The sequence below is a fragment of the Bacidia gigantensis genome, assembly GCF_019456465.1.
Source record: "Bacidia gigantensis strain McMullin 20006 chromosome Unknown contig_180, whole genome shotgun sequence".
NCBI lineage: Eukaryota > Fungi > Ascomycota > Lecanoromycetes > Lecanorales > Ramalinaceae > Bacidia > Bacidia gigantensis.
The window spans coordinates 510,908-528,817 of NW_025408596.1; the positions used below are offsets into that span (position 1 = coordinate 510,908).

Genomic DNA, 17,910 nt, shown 5'->3' on the forward strand with positions numbered 1-17,910 from the left:
GCAGATCTTTGCATTGCGCATAGGCAATCTTTAATCGAGAGAGAGTCCTCAGGCTGAGGGCCATTCATCGCTCGTCTTCCGGGCTTCGAAGAGAATCCACGTCGCTGCCATCTCTGTTGAGCAAGCCTCTTGACTCTCCCCCCTGCTCCTCTCGAAGCACTCCAGCACCGATCCCCAAATCGTTCTCAGTACTGTCCAGAACGTACCATATGTCCTTTTTTGTCAACAGGCCGCGAAGCTTACCTTTCTCGGTGAAAAGTACATAGCGCAGGCCGAGGCGCGAGAACATAGTCACCGTCAGCTGCAGACTGCTTCTGCTACTAAGGGTGAAAGGCGTATGATCGATCCAGGGCCGAAGATCGAGGGTTGTCTGAGGGTCTATTGAAGGTTGATGGGCAAAAGAGACCGCGGTCGAGGGAGGCATCTTTCGTGGCTCAGCAGTCGCGATCTGTAGGGAGTAAATGAGCTCTGTACGTGAAATGTATCCTAGCAAGGTCTTGTTTGTATTGCTCGTAACAACTGGAAATCCTCTATAAGGCTGAGTAGAAAGCCAGTCTTGAAGAGTTTGAATTGTATCTCCGCTAGCTGGGAGCACAGCTATATCGTCGATCTGCGTCATGATTTGCGAGACTGGAACATCAGGAACTGGATCGTCCCGATTGTCAAGAAAAGGATACTCGTTGAAATGGATCCAAGTTTCGTAGATACCCTTGGTACCAAAAGCATCCCCAACCCATTTGCTAGTCATCACTGCAATCATAATAGGTAGGACATAGGTCAAAGCACCCGTTAGCTCAAACATGATAACGACGATTGAAACAGTCATTCTTGTTACGCCGGCAAGAGCGGCGGCGGCACCTACAATTGCGTACGTACCAGGTGTGATGCAAGGTATATCAGGCTCACATGTGCTGAATATCAGCGCACTAGGATGATCGTGCTGCCAGATCTCCATGATCACGCCAACGGCTCGTCCACACAGGCCACCAATCGCCATCGATGGCAGAATGATACCAGCAGGAATGCGAAGACCGAAGGTAAAAGAGGCGAGCAGAAAGCCTATCAGAGCTGCCTGGAAGAGGAGTAGCACGACTCCAGCTGTTGCAGCCCCCTTTTTGCAAATACCAAATTGATCATCGGTGATTGCGGCGCATTCAGCAAACAGCATGTACACCAGCTCGGATGACTGCGCTCGCATGAATTTATTTGGAAAATTCAAGATTGCAGTGACTATTGACGCTACCATCACTTCCAGGACGGGCTTATCTGAGAATCGTGAGCTTCTCCGCCATTTGGCGATCTTCAGGTTCAGCTTGATAAACAGTCCTCCATATATGCCTCCAAGGATCCCGAGTAGAGCGTACGGACCAATCTCGAAGCCATGCCATCCTGTAGTATAGGTGACTTGATAGAGGACGAGCTTGCCGGTCCTGAAAGGATTGAATGCTTGCAGCGTAACCGCAGCTACCATAGCGCAAACAAAACTTTGCCACATTGTTTTGTCGGGAAAATAGTAAGACAGTTGTTCCAGACTAAATAGGACGCCGCCGATAGGTGATCCAAAAGCTACAGAAATACCGGCGGCGGCGGCAGCAGACAAGACCTCGCGCTTTCGTGCCTCATTATCATTGATACTCGGTGCCAATTTTAAAAAGAGATTGGCGCAACAGCAAGCAACATGCACCAGAGGCCCTTCTTTTCCAAGCCAGAGACCTGACGCCACCGCGAGGCATAATCCGAGCGACTTGACGACTAAAGTCCAAGCACCCATGAAGCGTCTCATGACGAAACCTCCAAGGACTGTTTTGATTTCCGGTATACCGCTATGTTTTGCGTATGGCGCAAATCGTTGTACGAGGAAGCTGGCGCTCACAGCAAAAACGACGGAGAAAACGAAGAAGAAGAGGTATTCAATGATGAAGGCACCGGCTGCAGAGCTGATATGGAGAGCTCGACTCCAAGAAGTCCATCCTTGGCATTGTGCCCATTCATCATGACCCCAGCAACAAAAGCCGCGGTTCAAGTAGAAGCTACCGCCTCCCTCCCCTTTTTGACAATACCCTGTCTTTAAATCGCCAAGCCAATCACTAGCCACGTTGATACCTGCTGCTAGAATGCCAGCCGCAATACCAGTAGCAACGAGGACTATCCATATTTGGCTCGCATCTAAGATCTGCTGAGCATATCCAAATAAATTTGTTGCTTGTGATGATAGATAGCGTAGGCGCTGGCGCTCCTTGGTGTACTCGAATATCCAGTCGATCGCGGTCAGGTCGTCGTAGCCAACTCTTCTGCCTGGACCTTCTGTATACCAGTCTATTGGCGCCCCTTCTTTGGTGTCATGATAAGCTGTTCCATTCACCGGCTGTCCGTTGGTTCGATCCAGGGATGTATCAGAGCCGTTGTTTTGAGCTAAGTCACGCAGTCTGCGACTTCGAGCAGTCGGTAACGGGGCAGATGGCCGAGGCCCAGGACTAGCGTTCCGAGAGGAAACATTTGATGTTGTATTCAAGGGAGTCGAAAAGAACTGGGGAATGCGGAGGCCTGAAGGTTGCTTGGACTTCTTACGGAAAGAGAGCCTATGATGCGTTAGAACCGATCATTTTCTGGACTGTGACGCAGATACTTACGGCGCGGTGTTGTCAATTTCGCTCAACGGATCATCTGCTAGCAGAGTACTATCCAGACTCAAGTCCGCTCCTTCTTCATCGATCTCTACTGAATTGCGTGCAGATCTGACAGGGGGGCGAGATGACGATTGACCCTCACCTGTACTAAGGCCAGGTGAAGGCCCACTCATGACTAGAGCTAGTAAGTCCACATGTCACGTAGCAATGCATTCTGCCCAAGCCCAAGCCCAAGCTTAGGCACGTAGAGAACGGCGCTTGTCGCGCTTGTCAGAGTTGAGGCTGTGGCCGTGGCTGTGGCGTCATTGAATGTTTTTTTATTTTTATTTTCATTTTCTCATTGCTTGAAAGTCCGTCATTGCAATGAATGTTTCTTTCTGTTCGGCGCAGCTCATCCAAGAGCTTCAGAAGATACATGATATACCAGACGAATTGGTTTCTCTTCTGCAGCATGGATCCAACTCTGAGTACCTCGACAGTCTCGCGCAACTTGCGCTTGACCCTAGGTGTACAGAGCTCATATATGCTACACATCAAGCAGTCTTTGTCGAGATCTCAAGTAGATGGATGCAGCTTCCGCAAGCGAAGAGGCTTGCTGCTCTCTCCGCTTACGCCCGCATACTGCCCTTAGCACCGCACCTTGCAGGACACATTTCTCTAGTATTCGAATCTGGTAGCCAAGGGTATTTAGAGGCTTGGGTATCTTCTGATCCCACATCTCTTACAAGAATCCCAAGTGACGACCTTGAGACAATATTATTGTTGATATACCGATTGCTAGCTTGTGGTAATGAGAGATTTGCTTCGTACATTAATCCAACGAAGTTGGTTGGTCTATCGAATCATACTAGCCGCAGTGTCATATACCTGAGCGCTAGATTGTTGTGTCTGTACATGCATGCATCAGATGCTGTGCTCGAGAATCTGATCAAGAAAAATGTTGGCGAAGGCGAAGTCACTGGTTTGTGGGATGGTAAAGTAATTGACTTCAGATTTTTTACTTTGTGGGAACGTTCGCGTCTTGATGACTTGCGATATTTGGCTTTGAGGTTTCGACAGCAAACAGACATCAATTTGCTCGAATCGCCCATTCGTTCGCCCCATACTAGAATCTTAGACAATGATGATATTTCGGATACAACTGCCATCGTTGGTAACGTACTGATACCTCTTGCAAGCTCGCAAAAATCCTTGGAGATTTCTCTTGTACCTACTTCAACAACTAAACAGAACATCCAGCAGATTGCAACGGCCGTTGTTAGCGAGAAGCCCATCCTCGTAACCGGTCCACCCGGTTCTGGTAAATCTAGGCTTATTAGGGAAATTGCTCGTTTGACCCATCAAGAGTCTGGTTTGATATCGCTACACCTCAACGAGCAGACTGATGCAAAGATATTATTAGGCATGTACACCAAAGATAGATCATCAGGCTCCTTCAAATGGCATCCTGGCGTGATCACTCAGGCTGTTACCCAAGGACGATGGCTTCTCATAGAGGACCTGGACCGGGCACCATCGGAGCTCATTAGTATTTTGCTACCACTGATTGAGAGAATGGAGTTGACTATCCCCACTCAAGACACTCCTGTCCCCTGTTCACCCAACTTTAGACTTATTGCTACAATGCAAACCTCTTCAGACTTGCAACGACACTTGAGGCATCGCAGATCAATTTTGATTGAGAGGCAGGAATGGCATCGCGCGAATCTACAGGCTTTCACTCAAGAGGATCTAAGTCAAATAATAAACTCTTTGTTTCCTGCGGTTCAAATCCACGTTCCACAGCTTCTGAGTATCTATGCGGCTTTGGTATACCAGAATGGATTTGCCAACTCGAATATCAAATCATTTTCGCCGCGTCAGCTCTTACGCTGTGCTCGAAGGATCGACACCGTGCTAGGCGAGGCACGCGTGACTTCAGATGTCCAGCCGGTTCCAGAGGCCCTGCAAGACGACATTCTCCTCGAAATCGTAGATTCTTTTCTTGGTAGCTTACAACAAGGTTCACTCAAAACAGATCTCATGCATATGACTGCCGGGGAACTCCATATTCCGGCTCAGCGGGCGGAAAATGTTTTGCAGACGCGGAGACCGATTTTCGAGCAACGGAGTTCTTCTCTACGAATCGGGCGAGCCAAATGCCAAATAGCCAAGGAGTCTCTAGGTACAAGAAAAAAGCATGTTGGTATGCACGAGAGGTTCGCCAGGACCGATCACGCACTGCGGACATTAGAAAGTTTAGCATCAACGGTGCAGCAAGTAGAGCCGTGTTTGCTGGTAGGTGAAACAGGAGTAGGCAAAACATTAATGGTTCAGAATCTTGCATCTATGTTAGGTCACAAACTCGTTATCGCAAATTTATCGCAGCAGAGTGAGGCTAGTGATTTACTAGGTGGATACAAACCAATAAACCCTAGGTCACTTGCAATTCCCATGAAAGATGAGTTCGGAGACCTTTTACAGATTACTTTCCCTTCACGCCAGAACGCACCATTTTTAGAAACCCTCGGAAAGGCCATCTCACGAGAGCGCTGGAAAAGAGTCCTGCGTTTATGGAAAGAAGCAATCCAGACTGTTGAATCCATTCTCAAACCAACCAAGACGGCTACCGGAGTTCCTTTGAGTGGTCCAAATTCAAAAAGGAGGAAAATAGAGCCACGAAATGATGAGCTCAGGAGAAGATGGATTAAGTTCACAGACGAGGTGCAAGCCTTCCAAGCTTTACTTGCTGGCAAGTCTGGAGGCTTTGCCTTTTCTTTTGTTGAAGGTAAAATCGTCCAAGCTGCGCGTAATGGCGATTGGGTGTTACTGGACGAGATCAACTTGGCCTCACCAGATACTTTAGAGAGCCTCTCAGATCTTTTCACAGACCATCAGGACGGTGGACCTTCACTACTTCTTCTAGAAAAAGGTGACGTTGAACGAATCAGACCCCACCACAATTTTCGAATTTTCGCTTCAATGAACCCTGCTACGGACACTGGCAAGCGCGATCTACCCCCAGCATACGTTCAAAGTTCTCGGAGATCTTTGTGAATGACCCTGACAAAGACCTTTCGAATCTAATAGCGGTTGCTCAAGTCTACTTGAGCAGTCAAAAGCAAGCGAATTTGCGCGACGCTGACGACGTCGGTCGGCTATACATTGATATCAAGCAACTGGCAAATGATAACGATCTAGTCGATGGCGCAAACCAGAAACCTCACTTCAGCCTACGTACTTTTACTCGGGCGCTGACATACGCCTCTGACATTGCCTCTATGTTTGGTCTCCGCAGAGCCTTATTTGAAGGGTTTTCTATGTGCTTTTTGACGGCCCTTGACACTATTTCAGCTTCCTTAGTACAGCCGTTGATCGAACGTCGTATGTTTCCTGTCGACCGGATAAGAAAGGCAACTTTACATCAGATTTCACGTGCTCCCGAGGACGGCAAAAGCTACGTTCGCTTTGATCACTATTGGATACTACAAGGACCGTTGCGTACACGGAGTCAGCCACATTACATATTGACGCCATTCATAAAACAGAATCTGCTGAATTTGGTCAGAGCCGCTTCGACGCGTCGGTTTCCAGTACTACTCCAAGGTCCAACTTCATCTGGAAAGACGAGCATGGTGGATTACCTGGCCAAAATCTCTGGAAATCAATGTGTACGAATCAACAATCATGAGCACACGGATCTCCAAGAATATCTAGGCTCTTACGTATCAGATTCCGCAGGTGGGCTAGTATACCAAGACGGCGCCCTTGTTACGGCTCTCAAAGAGGGTCACTGGGTAATTCTTGACGAGCTTAATCTTGCACCAACTGATGTCCTTGAAGCTTTGAACCGACTACTCGATGACAATAGAGAGCTATTGATTCCAGAGACTCAGCAAACGATACGCCCTCACGAAAACTTCATGCTCTTTGCCACACAGAATCCACCTGGAGTCTATGGTGGCCGGAAGGTTCTTTCGCGAGCTTTCCGTAATAGATTTCTCGAAATTCACTTTGATGATATACCTCAGGAGGAACTTGAGATAATTCTGCGTGAGAGGTGCCAGATTGCACCATCATTTTGTGCCCAGATTGTCGCTATTTACAGGAAGTTATCGATACTCCGCCAAAGCGAGCGTCTTTTTGAGCAACGCCATAGCTTTGCTACTTTGAGAGATTTGTTCCGGTGGGCTCTGCGCCCAGCGGATGATCGCGAGCAACTTGCAATCAATGGCTTCATACTTCTAGGTGAGCGTGTCCGCAAAGAGTCAGAGCGTATGACGGTAAAGGAGACAATCGAAAACGTTTTGAAGGTCAAGCTTGAGCCTGATAGAATATACAGCCCTGCTGCCATGCATACCGCCATTGGGACATCCTTGAAGAATTCCTGTGGAATAATATGGACAAAATCAATGCGCCGCCTTGCGATACTTGTGGCTAGAGCCCTAGACAACCATGAACCTGTCCTGTTGGTCGGTGGAACCGGCACTGGAAAAACCTCAATATGCCAGGTGCTGGCCGAAATGATGGAGACGACCCTTAATACCGTCAATGCACACCAAAATTTGGAGACAGGAGACCTCATTGGAGCTCATCGCCCTCCGCGAAATAGAGAATTAGTAGAAGATGAATTAGTCGACCTACTCATAGACGCACTAGAATCTCAACAGGCCTTTGAGCAACGATATGCTAGAAACATTGAATCATTGACTTTAGCATATGATAATCTTCTTGGAGACCCATCCGCGCATATTTCCGAGGATTTAAAAGCTCGGATTGATGATTGCTCAGCAAGAGCCAAAGCCTTGTTTGAGTGGTCAGATGGTAGCTTGGTGGCTGCGATGAAAGACGGAAGTCACTTTCTACTCGACGAAATATCCTTAGCGGATGACTCGGTTTTAGAGCGCCTAAACAGCCTACTAGAACCGAGTCGTACGCTGTACATTGCAGAAAGGGGTACTACTGATGCAAATGTTATTGCCAACGATAAATTTCAATTCCTTGCTACAATGAATCCTGGAGGCGACTATGGAAAAAGGGAGCTGTCAGGTGCATTAAGAAATCGCTTTACTGAAATATGGGTGCCCAACTTGAGTCATAAGGAGGAGATTGTTGAGATCGTGGAGGCGAAGCTTAGCTCGGCACACAAATACCTCGCAGAACCCATGGTTAATTTCGCTGAATGGTACTCTACGTCGTATGAATCGTTTATTAACATGTCGATACGAGACTTGTTATCTTGGGTGACGTTCATTAACCTCTATGACCGTAGTCATGCTGCGTTTGCGGTTTTTCACGGATGCTGCATGGTCTTCCTCGACAAGTTGGGCACGAGCCTTACAGCAAATCTTTCTGAAATCAAATCTGGAATTGGGCTTCAGCACCAGGCGTGTGTAACTAAGTTGCAGGAGCTATTCACAATAGACAAATCGTTGACGGAAGATTCAGTGCCGGTACTCATGGATGGTGCGAATACACTCTCCATAGGTGGGTTTGAAGTTCTAAAATTATGTCCCGACGTGCGCCCAACACCTTACAATCTGGAAGCACCGACAACTGTCCGGAACGCTATGAAAATCCTGCGCGCGCTGCAAGTGAACAGACCAATTCTGCTCGAAGGTGACCCCGGTGTAGGTAAAACGACATTAGTGGCTGCTTTGGCACAGAAGATCGGGGTACCTTTGACGCGTATTAATCTTTCTGATCAGACGGATCTTGTTGACCTGTTCGGCTCAGACATTCCTATTGAAAGCGGAGACGTAGGCAGCTTTGGTTGGCGACCTGCACCGTTTCTACGCGCAATGCAAAAAGGAGAATGGATACTGTTAGATGAGATGAATCTTGCTTCGCAATCAGTGCTAGAAGGATTGAATGCTTGTTTCGATCATCGTGGTGAGGTCTTTGTACCGGAACTAGGGAAGACTTTCCCAAAGCATCCTAACGTGGTGGTATTTGCCGCCCAAAACCCTTACCACCAAGGTTCAGGAAGAAAAGGATTGCCCACTTCCTTCATCAATCGCTTCACCGTCGTCTATGCTGGCGTTTTCGACGAGATTGACTATCGAGCAATTTGTTCTGCTTTATATCCGGATATCGAACCAAACACGATCAAGAGCGTTGTGCGAAGCGTAAGTAATGTTGCGACATATCTAACGGATGACAACAATTTTCATCCTCAGGGCGGACCATGGGAAGTTAACCTGCGCGATGCTCTTCGGTGGCTGGATATTCTTGCCAAGAGAGAGACATCAATCTCGCCAGATCATGCTTTCGACTACGGAGACGTGCTGTTCAGCCATCAATTTAGGAAGGCAAAGGACCAGCAACGCATCAGGGGAGTCATTCAGCAATCGCTTGAAGTCCCCACTCCAATTCATAATTATTTCCTTGGGCGGAGCGAACACCATATAGAAGCCGGTAGAGCTGTGCTTAAACGTGACGCACTTCTAGGCTCCCAACAATTAAAATCACCGAGCTTCAAGGAAGCCAGCTTGCCGATTATCGAATCGTTGATGCTCTGTGTTGAGAAGCATTGGCCGACACTCCTCGTTGGACCATCCAATTCCAATACAAAAGCGTCCGTGCTCGCCTTAGCAAACCTCGTGGGAGCTGAGGTGACACAGATCTGTGCAAATCCTGAGATGGATGCTCAGGATTTTCTGGGAACTTACGAGCAAGCTGACAACCAGAATAAGCTCAATAGCTTCTACAAGCGTCTCGAGCTTTGTACTAGCCAGACTGTACTTCGACAGATGGCTTCTGATCAAACGATTGATCAGAATTTGTTTGAAGTCAGGATTGGTCGTCGACAAAAGCCAATGACGGAGAATTTCCAGGCCATCCTCCAAGCATTAGCGTCCACGTACCCAAATTCCGAATTTCCATTGATACTGAATGAATGGACTGACATAGCACATTGGGTTTTTGGTCATCATGATCAGCCTGGATTTCGATGGGCTGATAGCCCTTTTGTAAAAGCTGTGAAGCAAGGCCACTGGGTTATATTAGACCATGCAAATCTGTGCGACTCTTCTGTTTTGGACAGACTGAATTCTCTGCTTGAGCCTGAAGGATGTCTGAGCATTCATGAGCATCGAAACGCTGACGGCAGTCCTGAAATTGTGCGTCCACATACATCTTTCAGAATGTTCATGACAATGGATCCTGAGCATGGTGAACTCTCTCGGGCTATGAGAAATCGATCCGTAGAGCTGTTTATGTCAGCAAACGCAATGCCAGAATCTACGTCCGTAGATCAAGTGATTGAAGCAAGAATGTCACGCTTCTCGATCTTACACCAAATCGATTGGCGTTCGATTGATCCTCCGCAATTATTGCTTGTAATTTCAATCTTTCTAGATCATTTGACTCATCATGACCTGATGAATCTGAGGTACTGGCAACATCAGGTCACTAGAGGACTTGGCGACCTACCAGAAATACCACTAAGAGATTTCAACACTGCTGTCAATGCATTGCTTCGGCTTAGTGACTGTCACGGATGTGTTTTGCAGGCAACTCAGGAAACCTATGAAGCCATTTCACAGAAAGGGGCTATGCCCTTGGGTGTAGCTGGCCTACAGGTAAGTCGTTCCACCTTCAGGACGTCGTTGGAACTGTCTTGTTGACCTGCATATAGTCAATTCATCCGCACAACAATGCTGCCCTGCTCGCTTTGACCTCCCGCGCTGCTTGGCATCAAAATCTCAAGCTTCTTGGCGAAGCTTTCGAAACAATGCTTCATCTGAGTTCTATCGACTGCAGACTTGCTGTCATTACGGAGAGCGCTGGAACAGAGACAGATTGTAAACGAATAATGCCAGGAAGACCAAGCATGGTTTCCAAGGGCCTGAAAACATGGGACAACCTGGCTGACTGCACTACGCAACTTCTTCTCCGCATGACCTCCGTCTTCAAAAGATACTTGAACGAGAGGCTTTTCGGTGACCGCTGGAAAGAATCACAATTTTTGCCAACAAGCACAGGGCAATTTGAAGCAGGAGATGTCCGGAACTTACTTACACTCATAGCCAATTTCGTAGTTTACCTTGATGACGTACTTAATCTAATACAATCCGACCTTGAGGAAGAAGATACCCTACAAGCATATTTAGATATTGGCATCGCCTTAGCTGTTCGTCATCATTCGACAAATCGGTTGAGTACTCTTACTGAGCAGCTAGCTGGCGATACTCTGGATATCTTGAAATCAAACTCATCGAAGCTGCAGCGACTAAGTGGACTCGCTATGGAGCCATTATGGCGGGCGTTCAGGCCAAGAACTTGTAATGACGTCGCTCAGTATGAGCTAAAAGTCCAATTGGAGGCGTTGGCTGATCGCTTCGACGAGGTGAAGTGGAGCTCAGGTGCTTCTGTGGAAGAGCTCATGTCGTTATTGCGGTCCTTGACTGCTATATGTGACAATTGCTACTCTCTTGCAGCTTCACGTGTCGAGTTCGATGCTGTCTGTGTAGCGCTAAAAACGCTTGAACGTTGGTCTCATGCATATTCGTGCAAAATGGAACCGTATTTTTCTCTGCAATTTGATGCCTTACGTCAATATCAATCCTGCTATTCCTGCAACGACTCAGTGGAGCAGCAGCGCGACGTGGCTATGCTATGTGGAATGCAGTCAAAATTCTGGCTAGGTTTAAACACGTCCTCGTCGGCATTCAGAAAGTTGAAAACTCTGAATATGGCTCTTCAGGGATGTCAACCAGATAATAAGTTAGCTTGTGTATTACAAGTACCGCCGCTTTCGGTTCTTTCACGGCTTGAAACCGTCTTTGAAGTGCCCATCAGCTCCGTGGATCTGCTCGGCCAAGAATTGGGGAGACTCGGGATTGCCATCGCAGCCAGCACAGATACCTTTGGCACCAATGAGTTGAAAGGGGTTGATACCACATTCTTCCACGTGCGCGAGGCCGTGTATGACATTTTAGACGGTGAATATAGCACTGATGAGAAGCAACGTTTTGTAAAATCTCTTCAACAACTCCCATCCAAGCTTTATGGGCAAGAGACCGGTACCATCAAAACCCAAGGGCAGAAACCAAATGTCGCAATTGATGTCCAATGGCTCCAAGAGTCAGCAAAGTATGTCTTCTCGGTGCCAAATCTATCTGCTAAGAATCGCTCGACTACATCTCCCGCTTCCCTTTTAGAGCTTTCAAAAGACATGATCTTGTTCTTCACTGGGTGTCTGTTACTTTTCGTGCCCAACAAACCTTACGATCCGTATCGAAAAAGGGTTGTTGAACGCGAACGCTATCAAAGGCGCGTACATGAGCTGACAAACAAGCTTACTGCTCTTCAACATTTTGAGAAGACCACAAGCGGTCAAATCGAAAGCTATAGAACACTGGTAGTGCGAGATTGTATACAGGCGTTAGGAGACGAACCGAGAGTGGATCCCATATTTCGGCCCGAGCATTCAGACATGACTGAACTTCAGGGGGATTTTGACAGTATTATTCGGCTGATCATTCGCTATGCCACCGGTCTGAAGGGCAACGGCTTCGCATTGCCGGGCAGCTCCGAATTGATTTTGGCCTTCGAATCTGAGAGAAGGGACATTGAAGTAGTGATCTCACGAGTCAAAGGGAAACAGAGGGCATATGAAGACACCACAATGCCGTTGGCGGCTTTCCTAGAGGGGCTTGATAACGGACTTGCGCTAGCACTCGCCGCCATTTCTCAACATCCTACAGCTTCTCATGCTGTCGAACGCATTTGTTCAAGTACCCCATTGATGGGTTGCTCATCCATCGATTCGCTCAATCGCTCAGATTTCGACATGCTGAACAGCGGACATATATCGATCGATGCACGAATTGAGTTTCTCGAAACTTTAGGACTTAGGAAGAACGTAGAGGCTTCTATCCCGCAAAACGCAGTAGTCCCATTGCTACAGTCGTTCCATACGATGTACGAGCACTGGAAGCGGGGACTAGATCGGGAGCAAACAGATTTAGCTGCAAAGTCGTCACTCTATCGCCATCGCGGAGGTGAGCCAGACGACGAGCTCTCGGAAAACCAGATCGTTGAAGACCTTTTCTTTGGCCATCATGGATCCATCAATGATTCAGGCACCCTGTCGAATCGAAATCTTGACCCTTCAAGATTTAGTCAGACAATAGCTCGAATTCAGAGGAGCATCTTCACCCCGCCTAGTGATGCTGTCGCGCAAGTCCAACTTCACATGTTGGACAAATCTCACAAGATCGCAGGGCTTTGCAATGACCCACCAGCACAGTCTAAGGTTCCTGCTGCTTCGCTTTGCATGCTACCAGTGTTGTTTCTCCGCTTAGATGAGGAGATGGTGAAATTGGAAAGCAAAGCTAAGACAGCCAATTCCTATGATTTCTACGCCGATAGCCATATCGCAGAAGTGCGAAGGTTTAAACTACTTGTTCAAAAGGTACAGTCCAGATTCTTAGATCTGCAGGCTCAATGGCCCGAGCATGCCACCTTAAACGACGTTTTACAAATCTGCAGATCTGTACTCGAGCTCAAGCATGCCGACCCACTTGCAAAGCTGTTGACCAAAGCAGAGGAGCTACATGGTTCTGTGAACGAATGGCAAGTCGTTGCAAGTAAAGAATATTCTGCAACTTATCAATACGACGAGCTCACGCAACTCATCATTTCGTGGCGGCGGCTGGAGCTTACGGCTTGGACCATGCTACTCGACAAAGAGGACAAAAAATGTCAGCTCGAAGCTGATTCATGGTATTTCATTGCGTATGAAACGATCATTGCTGCCCCTTTAACCATGGTAGCATCTAGTGGCAGCCCGGACACGTATACCGAAGAATTGTTGGCTACCTTGGAGAAATTTCTCAACACTACAACTTTAGGTCAATTCTCGAAACGCATTGCGATGTTGTATTCTTTCCAAAGGCACGTAACACTTGCAGCGGAAGAAACCGAACCCCTTCGAGTCACAAGTAGTGCCCTCTACAATTTTCTGGGCTACTTCGACCGCTTCACCGCGAAAATTACTGCTACAATTGCATCAGAACGTCAGAAGCTTGAAAAAGACTTGAAGAATATTGTTGTACTTGCAAGTTGGAAAGATACAAATGTTGCCGCAATCAGAGAGAGCTCAAAACGATCACACCACAAGCTTTTCAAAGTCGTCCGCAAGTACCGAGACCTTTTGGCTCAACCTGTCGACGAGATACTGAGTCAGATTTTTCCGGATTGTCTTGGTATCAACACTCGACATCTCACACGTCGATCCGACAGCAAGCTGCCCTCGGTGGACAGTCGGGCTCTAGAAACTTGTCGACAGAGGTTTGAGGATTGGGCAACGACATCAGCTCGCTTTACCGATCCGCTTGGAACTGCACAAAATATGCGACGTATCAGTCAAATACCGCCTGCAGCAGTACGCATATCCAATTATCTTGACAACTTCTGCGACGACTTAGCACATAGCATGGTGGCTCTTCAAGATGCCACGCCTTCAACATTGACCAAGGAAAACAGCGCTTTGGTAAAGAATTTATTGGTGCAAAAACGTAAGCTTTTTTCGGACACAATGAAGCAGATCCGATCCATGGGATTTTCGAGTAACCTGGGCGAGGAGACCTTAAAAACGCAATCATCTCTTGCAGTTGTATTCTCGAAGATGCGGTCTTTTCAAAATTTAAATCGAGATGAACTATCACAAGTAGAGCACACAACCCAAGATCTTTTGAAATACATGCTTGAGATCAGAAGGCCAGTAAATACTCGTTCTGAAGATATCACTCATGCCGAGTTCAACCGAAGCAGAGGGTTTATGGAAAGCGTTCTGTCTACTTTAGTGAAACAGAGAAATCTCATTGTGACTTCAGGAACGGCAATGCAAAGACTCCAAGGCTTGTGTCATTTGATGGAAAATCTCTGGAGGCCAGACACATACAGCGTGCATACCTCCATAGGAGCTGATCAGCTCCAGACTTATCCGAAAGTGACCAGGTGGATTTCAGCGATACTAGAAACAGCGGGCACCGTTCTCCAGAAGTATGAGAATTTCAAAGGCTCAAGGAGCGTAGTCATAAATGAATCATTACAACATTGGGCACTACTTATGGCAAGGTCAACAGAAGCCCTTGAATCACTACCGAAGCTTCCATCTGGCTTGACTACTACCCAGCATGCAAATATCGAAGGCGAAACCAAGGCGAGACTAATTGAGCTACGTGCTTGTCTTGCCGAATGTGCTACGGATCATCCAGATATGGCCTTTCTTGTGAAGCACATACAACCGTGGTTGGATTTCACAGTCGAGATCCAGTCCGAGGAAACTAATGGCGTTCATACTGTGAACATGCTTTGTGCACGATCCAATATTCGCAGTGTCTCGGATGCAATACTTGTTGGCGTTCAGAACATGTCAGCGAAATTAGAAACCCAATCTGAAGTTGGTGATCAACCAAAATGGCTGTTACGTACCGAAGCTTTGCTAGCAGAAGCCATTCAGCAATTGCAAATCAACAGCATAAACGAGAGGCTAGCCGCTTGCCTTGCTAGCGTATCGTGTATCGAGTCTTCTAGCGAGGATGAATTTGAAACGTTAGGAGCAGTCTACGCCGTTGCATTACCAATAGTGCAGCAATTTTGTAATATATATCAGTCGGTGCTTGATGAATATGTCAGTTCACATGCATCTTTAAACAGACTTGCCGTTGTCATGGCAAGAAGCCTAGCAAGTATATGCAAGAACGGATTCTGTAGCCCTGTTGAGCCATCCACTGGGGACAGCGCTGCAGAGAAAATTGAGAGTGGAACTGGTCTAGGCGAAGGTCAAGGTACTGAAGATATCAGTGGGGACATCCAAGATGATGAAGACCTATCGGATCTAGCGCAACAACATCAAGAAGAGCAAAATGGCCATCGCTCAGAGCAGAATGCCAGTGCCGTAGATATGAATCATGACGATTTGGAAGGCGAAACAGATGCTGTCTCGGATGAGGAGACAGGAAGCGAGATCGAAGATGGAAGTGAGACAGATGAAGGGGAGCTAGATGAACAACGTGGTGAAGTTGACGAACTTGACCCTTCCGCAGTAGACGAGAAATTATGGGATGGTAATCAAAAGCAAGCCGCTCGAGAGAACTCAGCCCAAAACGCACCTTCTCAATCCACTAAGGAAGAACAAGTTGCTCTCGACGTGGCACAGCAATCTCAAGGCACTGCCCAAGAAGATACTCTCGAGTCTGAAAGTCCTGATGTGGAAGGTGCCGAGGATTCAGACCCTGTCGAGCATGAGGAGGTCTCGAAAATGGATGCGCACACGCAACATGGGGAGGCCTTGGAAATGCCAGAGGAGATGGACATCGACACATTGGACGGAGTGGATCAGGAATCAGTGACAGATGAAGAGGATCTTGACGAGATGTCCTCAAACTCCGACGGACATCTCAACGATGCTCAAGATGGAGAGATGGATCGTGAAGAGTCTGATGATCGAGAGTCCGATTCTGCTTTGCATGAAGAGATTCAAAAGACTGTTGGGGATGACGCACAACCCAGAAATGATATGAATGCGCCATCCACTGATGACACCAACGAGATGGCAGACTCCCACTCGAAGGTGTTGCCAGCATCTCCTACTTCTGGGCTCGGGGCGAACGCAGATGACATGACTTCAACTAATGCGTACGAGGTGAAGCGCAATGACTCTGTTGCATCAACAACCCAGATCGAACAACAGAAGCCTGCGGCAGCGAAGCCCGAACAGACTGCCGATACCAAGCGTCAAAGTGATCCGCCGGGCGACACAAGTGAAGCGTTACCAAGATCACAAGTGCAGCAGTCCGAACAGTCACAATTGAATGAAGCTTCTTACATAGATGATGCGAGGAGTGATGCGTTGAAGCAGCTAGGCAATGCCTTAGAAGAGTGGCATCGAGTTCAGTCCAGAATTCTAGAGGCACCGCAGGGCGACGAGGAGACTGCCCCAGCAAACGATCTGGATATAGCAGCTCAAGAGCTCCAGCATTTACCTAGTAACGATGCGCCAGCGGACGGGCAGGCTCTAGGAACAGCAAGTGAAGACCAGGTCCGTGCCCTAGATGAGCAAGCACTAGCCTCCGAAGTGCCGATGGAAAATCACGATGTCTTGCCTAATCAAGCATTCAGCGAGGATCATGCAACCGAAGGGCAAGAGATTGACAGGGCTCTCCAAGATGCAGATCCCACAAACAACGCATCTTTGAATACTAGACCTGCTGAAATCGTCTCAAAGGATAGCCGTCGATTGGATACGGATTTCGCGGCCTCCCTAGGTCGTGAAGATATCGAGAGCCTTGATAAAGAATTTTCCACAACCCACATCGAAGCCAAGGATACAGTGGTTGAGTTCCTAGCTTCGGCAAGGCACTTGTGGACACGACATGAAAATGAGACGCATGAACTCTCCTTCCAATTGACAGAACAACTTCGAGTGATCTTGGAGCCTACGAAAGCTACAAAAATGCGGGGCGACTTTCGCACTGGAAAGCGGCTTAACATGAAAAGAATAATACCCTACATCGCTTCGGGGTACAAAAGAGACAAAATCTGGATGCGACGATCAATTCCGTCCAAACGAAACTATCAGATAATGCTTGCCGTAGATGATAGCAAGTCTATGGGTGAGACAGACGTCATTGAGCTCACATTTCAATCTCTAGCTCTGGTCTCAAAAAGTCTGAATATGCTCGAGGCCGGCCAAGTGTGTGTCGTACGATTTGGTAGTGACGTCTCCGTCATTCACGACTTTGACAAGCCTCTCACATCCGAGGCTGGGGCTCAGATATTCAGCAATTTCAGCTTTCAACAGACCAGCACGAATGTCCGCAACTTGATCAGCAAGTCTATCAATATCTTTCAGGAAGCTCGTCGACGAAGCTTTGATAGCGACCCAGATCTGTGGCAATTGGAGCTCATCGTGAGTGATGGGTTGTGTGAAGATCACGAGGATATTCGACGCCTTTGCCGCGAGGCTCGTGAAGAAAGGATAATGATATTGTTTGTGATCGTGGATGCACTTCATGTTGGCAAGTCAATTGTTGAGATGACTCAAGCCCTTTTCGAGCCCGACGCCTCTGGAGAGACTCATCTGAGGATGAAGCGATATCTTGATGATTTCCCCTTTCCATACTATCTCATCGTGAACAACTTGAAGGAGCTACCAGGTGCTCTATCTCAAGCATTGAGACTATGGTTCACAGAGGTGGTCGGTGCTACTTAAAAGGCTTCTTTTGAGTAAGACAGACTGTCTACAGCCCCGCCAGCCTGAGGAATCAAGATGTGAAGCTTTGGGGGCGTC

The 17,910-nt window shown here is 47.6% G+C and overlaps 2 protein-coding genes across 2 annotated transcripts; one reads left to right on the plus strand and one right to left on the minus strand.

Moving 5' to 3' along the window:
• Positions 1 to 64: 64 nt before the first annotated feature.
• On the minus strand, positions 65 to 2,800 carry KY384_003089 (uncharacterized protein; the record flags this gene model as incomplete). Its single annotated transcript, XM_044811610.1, has 2 exons — positions 65 to 2,579; positions 2,631 to 2,800. 2 exons carry the CDS (start codon positions 2,798 to 2,800, stop codon positions 65 to 67), a joined length of 2,685 nt encoding a protein of 894 aa, XP_044670743.1.
• Positions 2,801 to 2,990: 190 nt separating this feature from the next.
• On the plus strand, positions 2,991 to 17,832 carry KY384_003090 (uncharacterized protein; the record flags this gene model as incomplete). Its single annotated transcript, XM_044811611.1, has 3 exons — positions 2,991 to 5,643; positions 5,697 to 10,189; positions 10,246 to 17,832. 3 exons carry the CDS (start codon positions 2,991 to 2,993, stop codon positions 17,830 to 17,832), a joined length of 14,733 nt encoding a protein of 4,910 aa, XP_044670744.1.
• Positions 17,833 to 17,910: the final 78 nt, after the last annotated feature.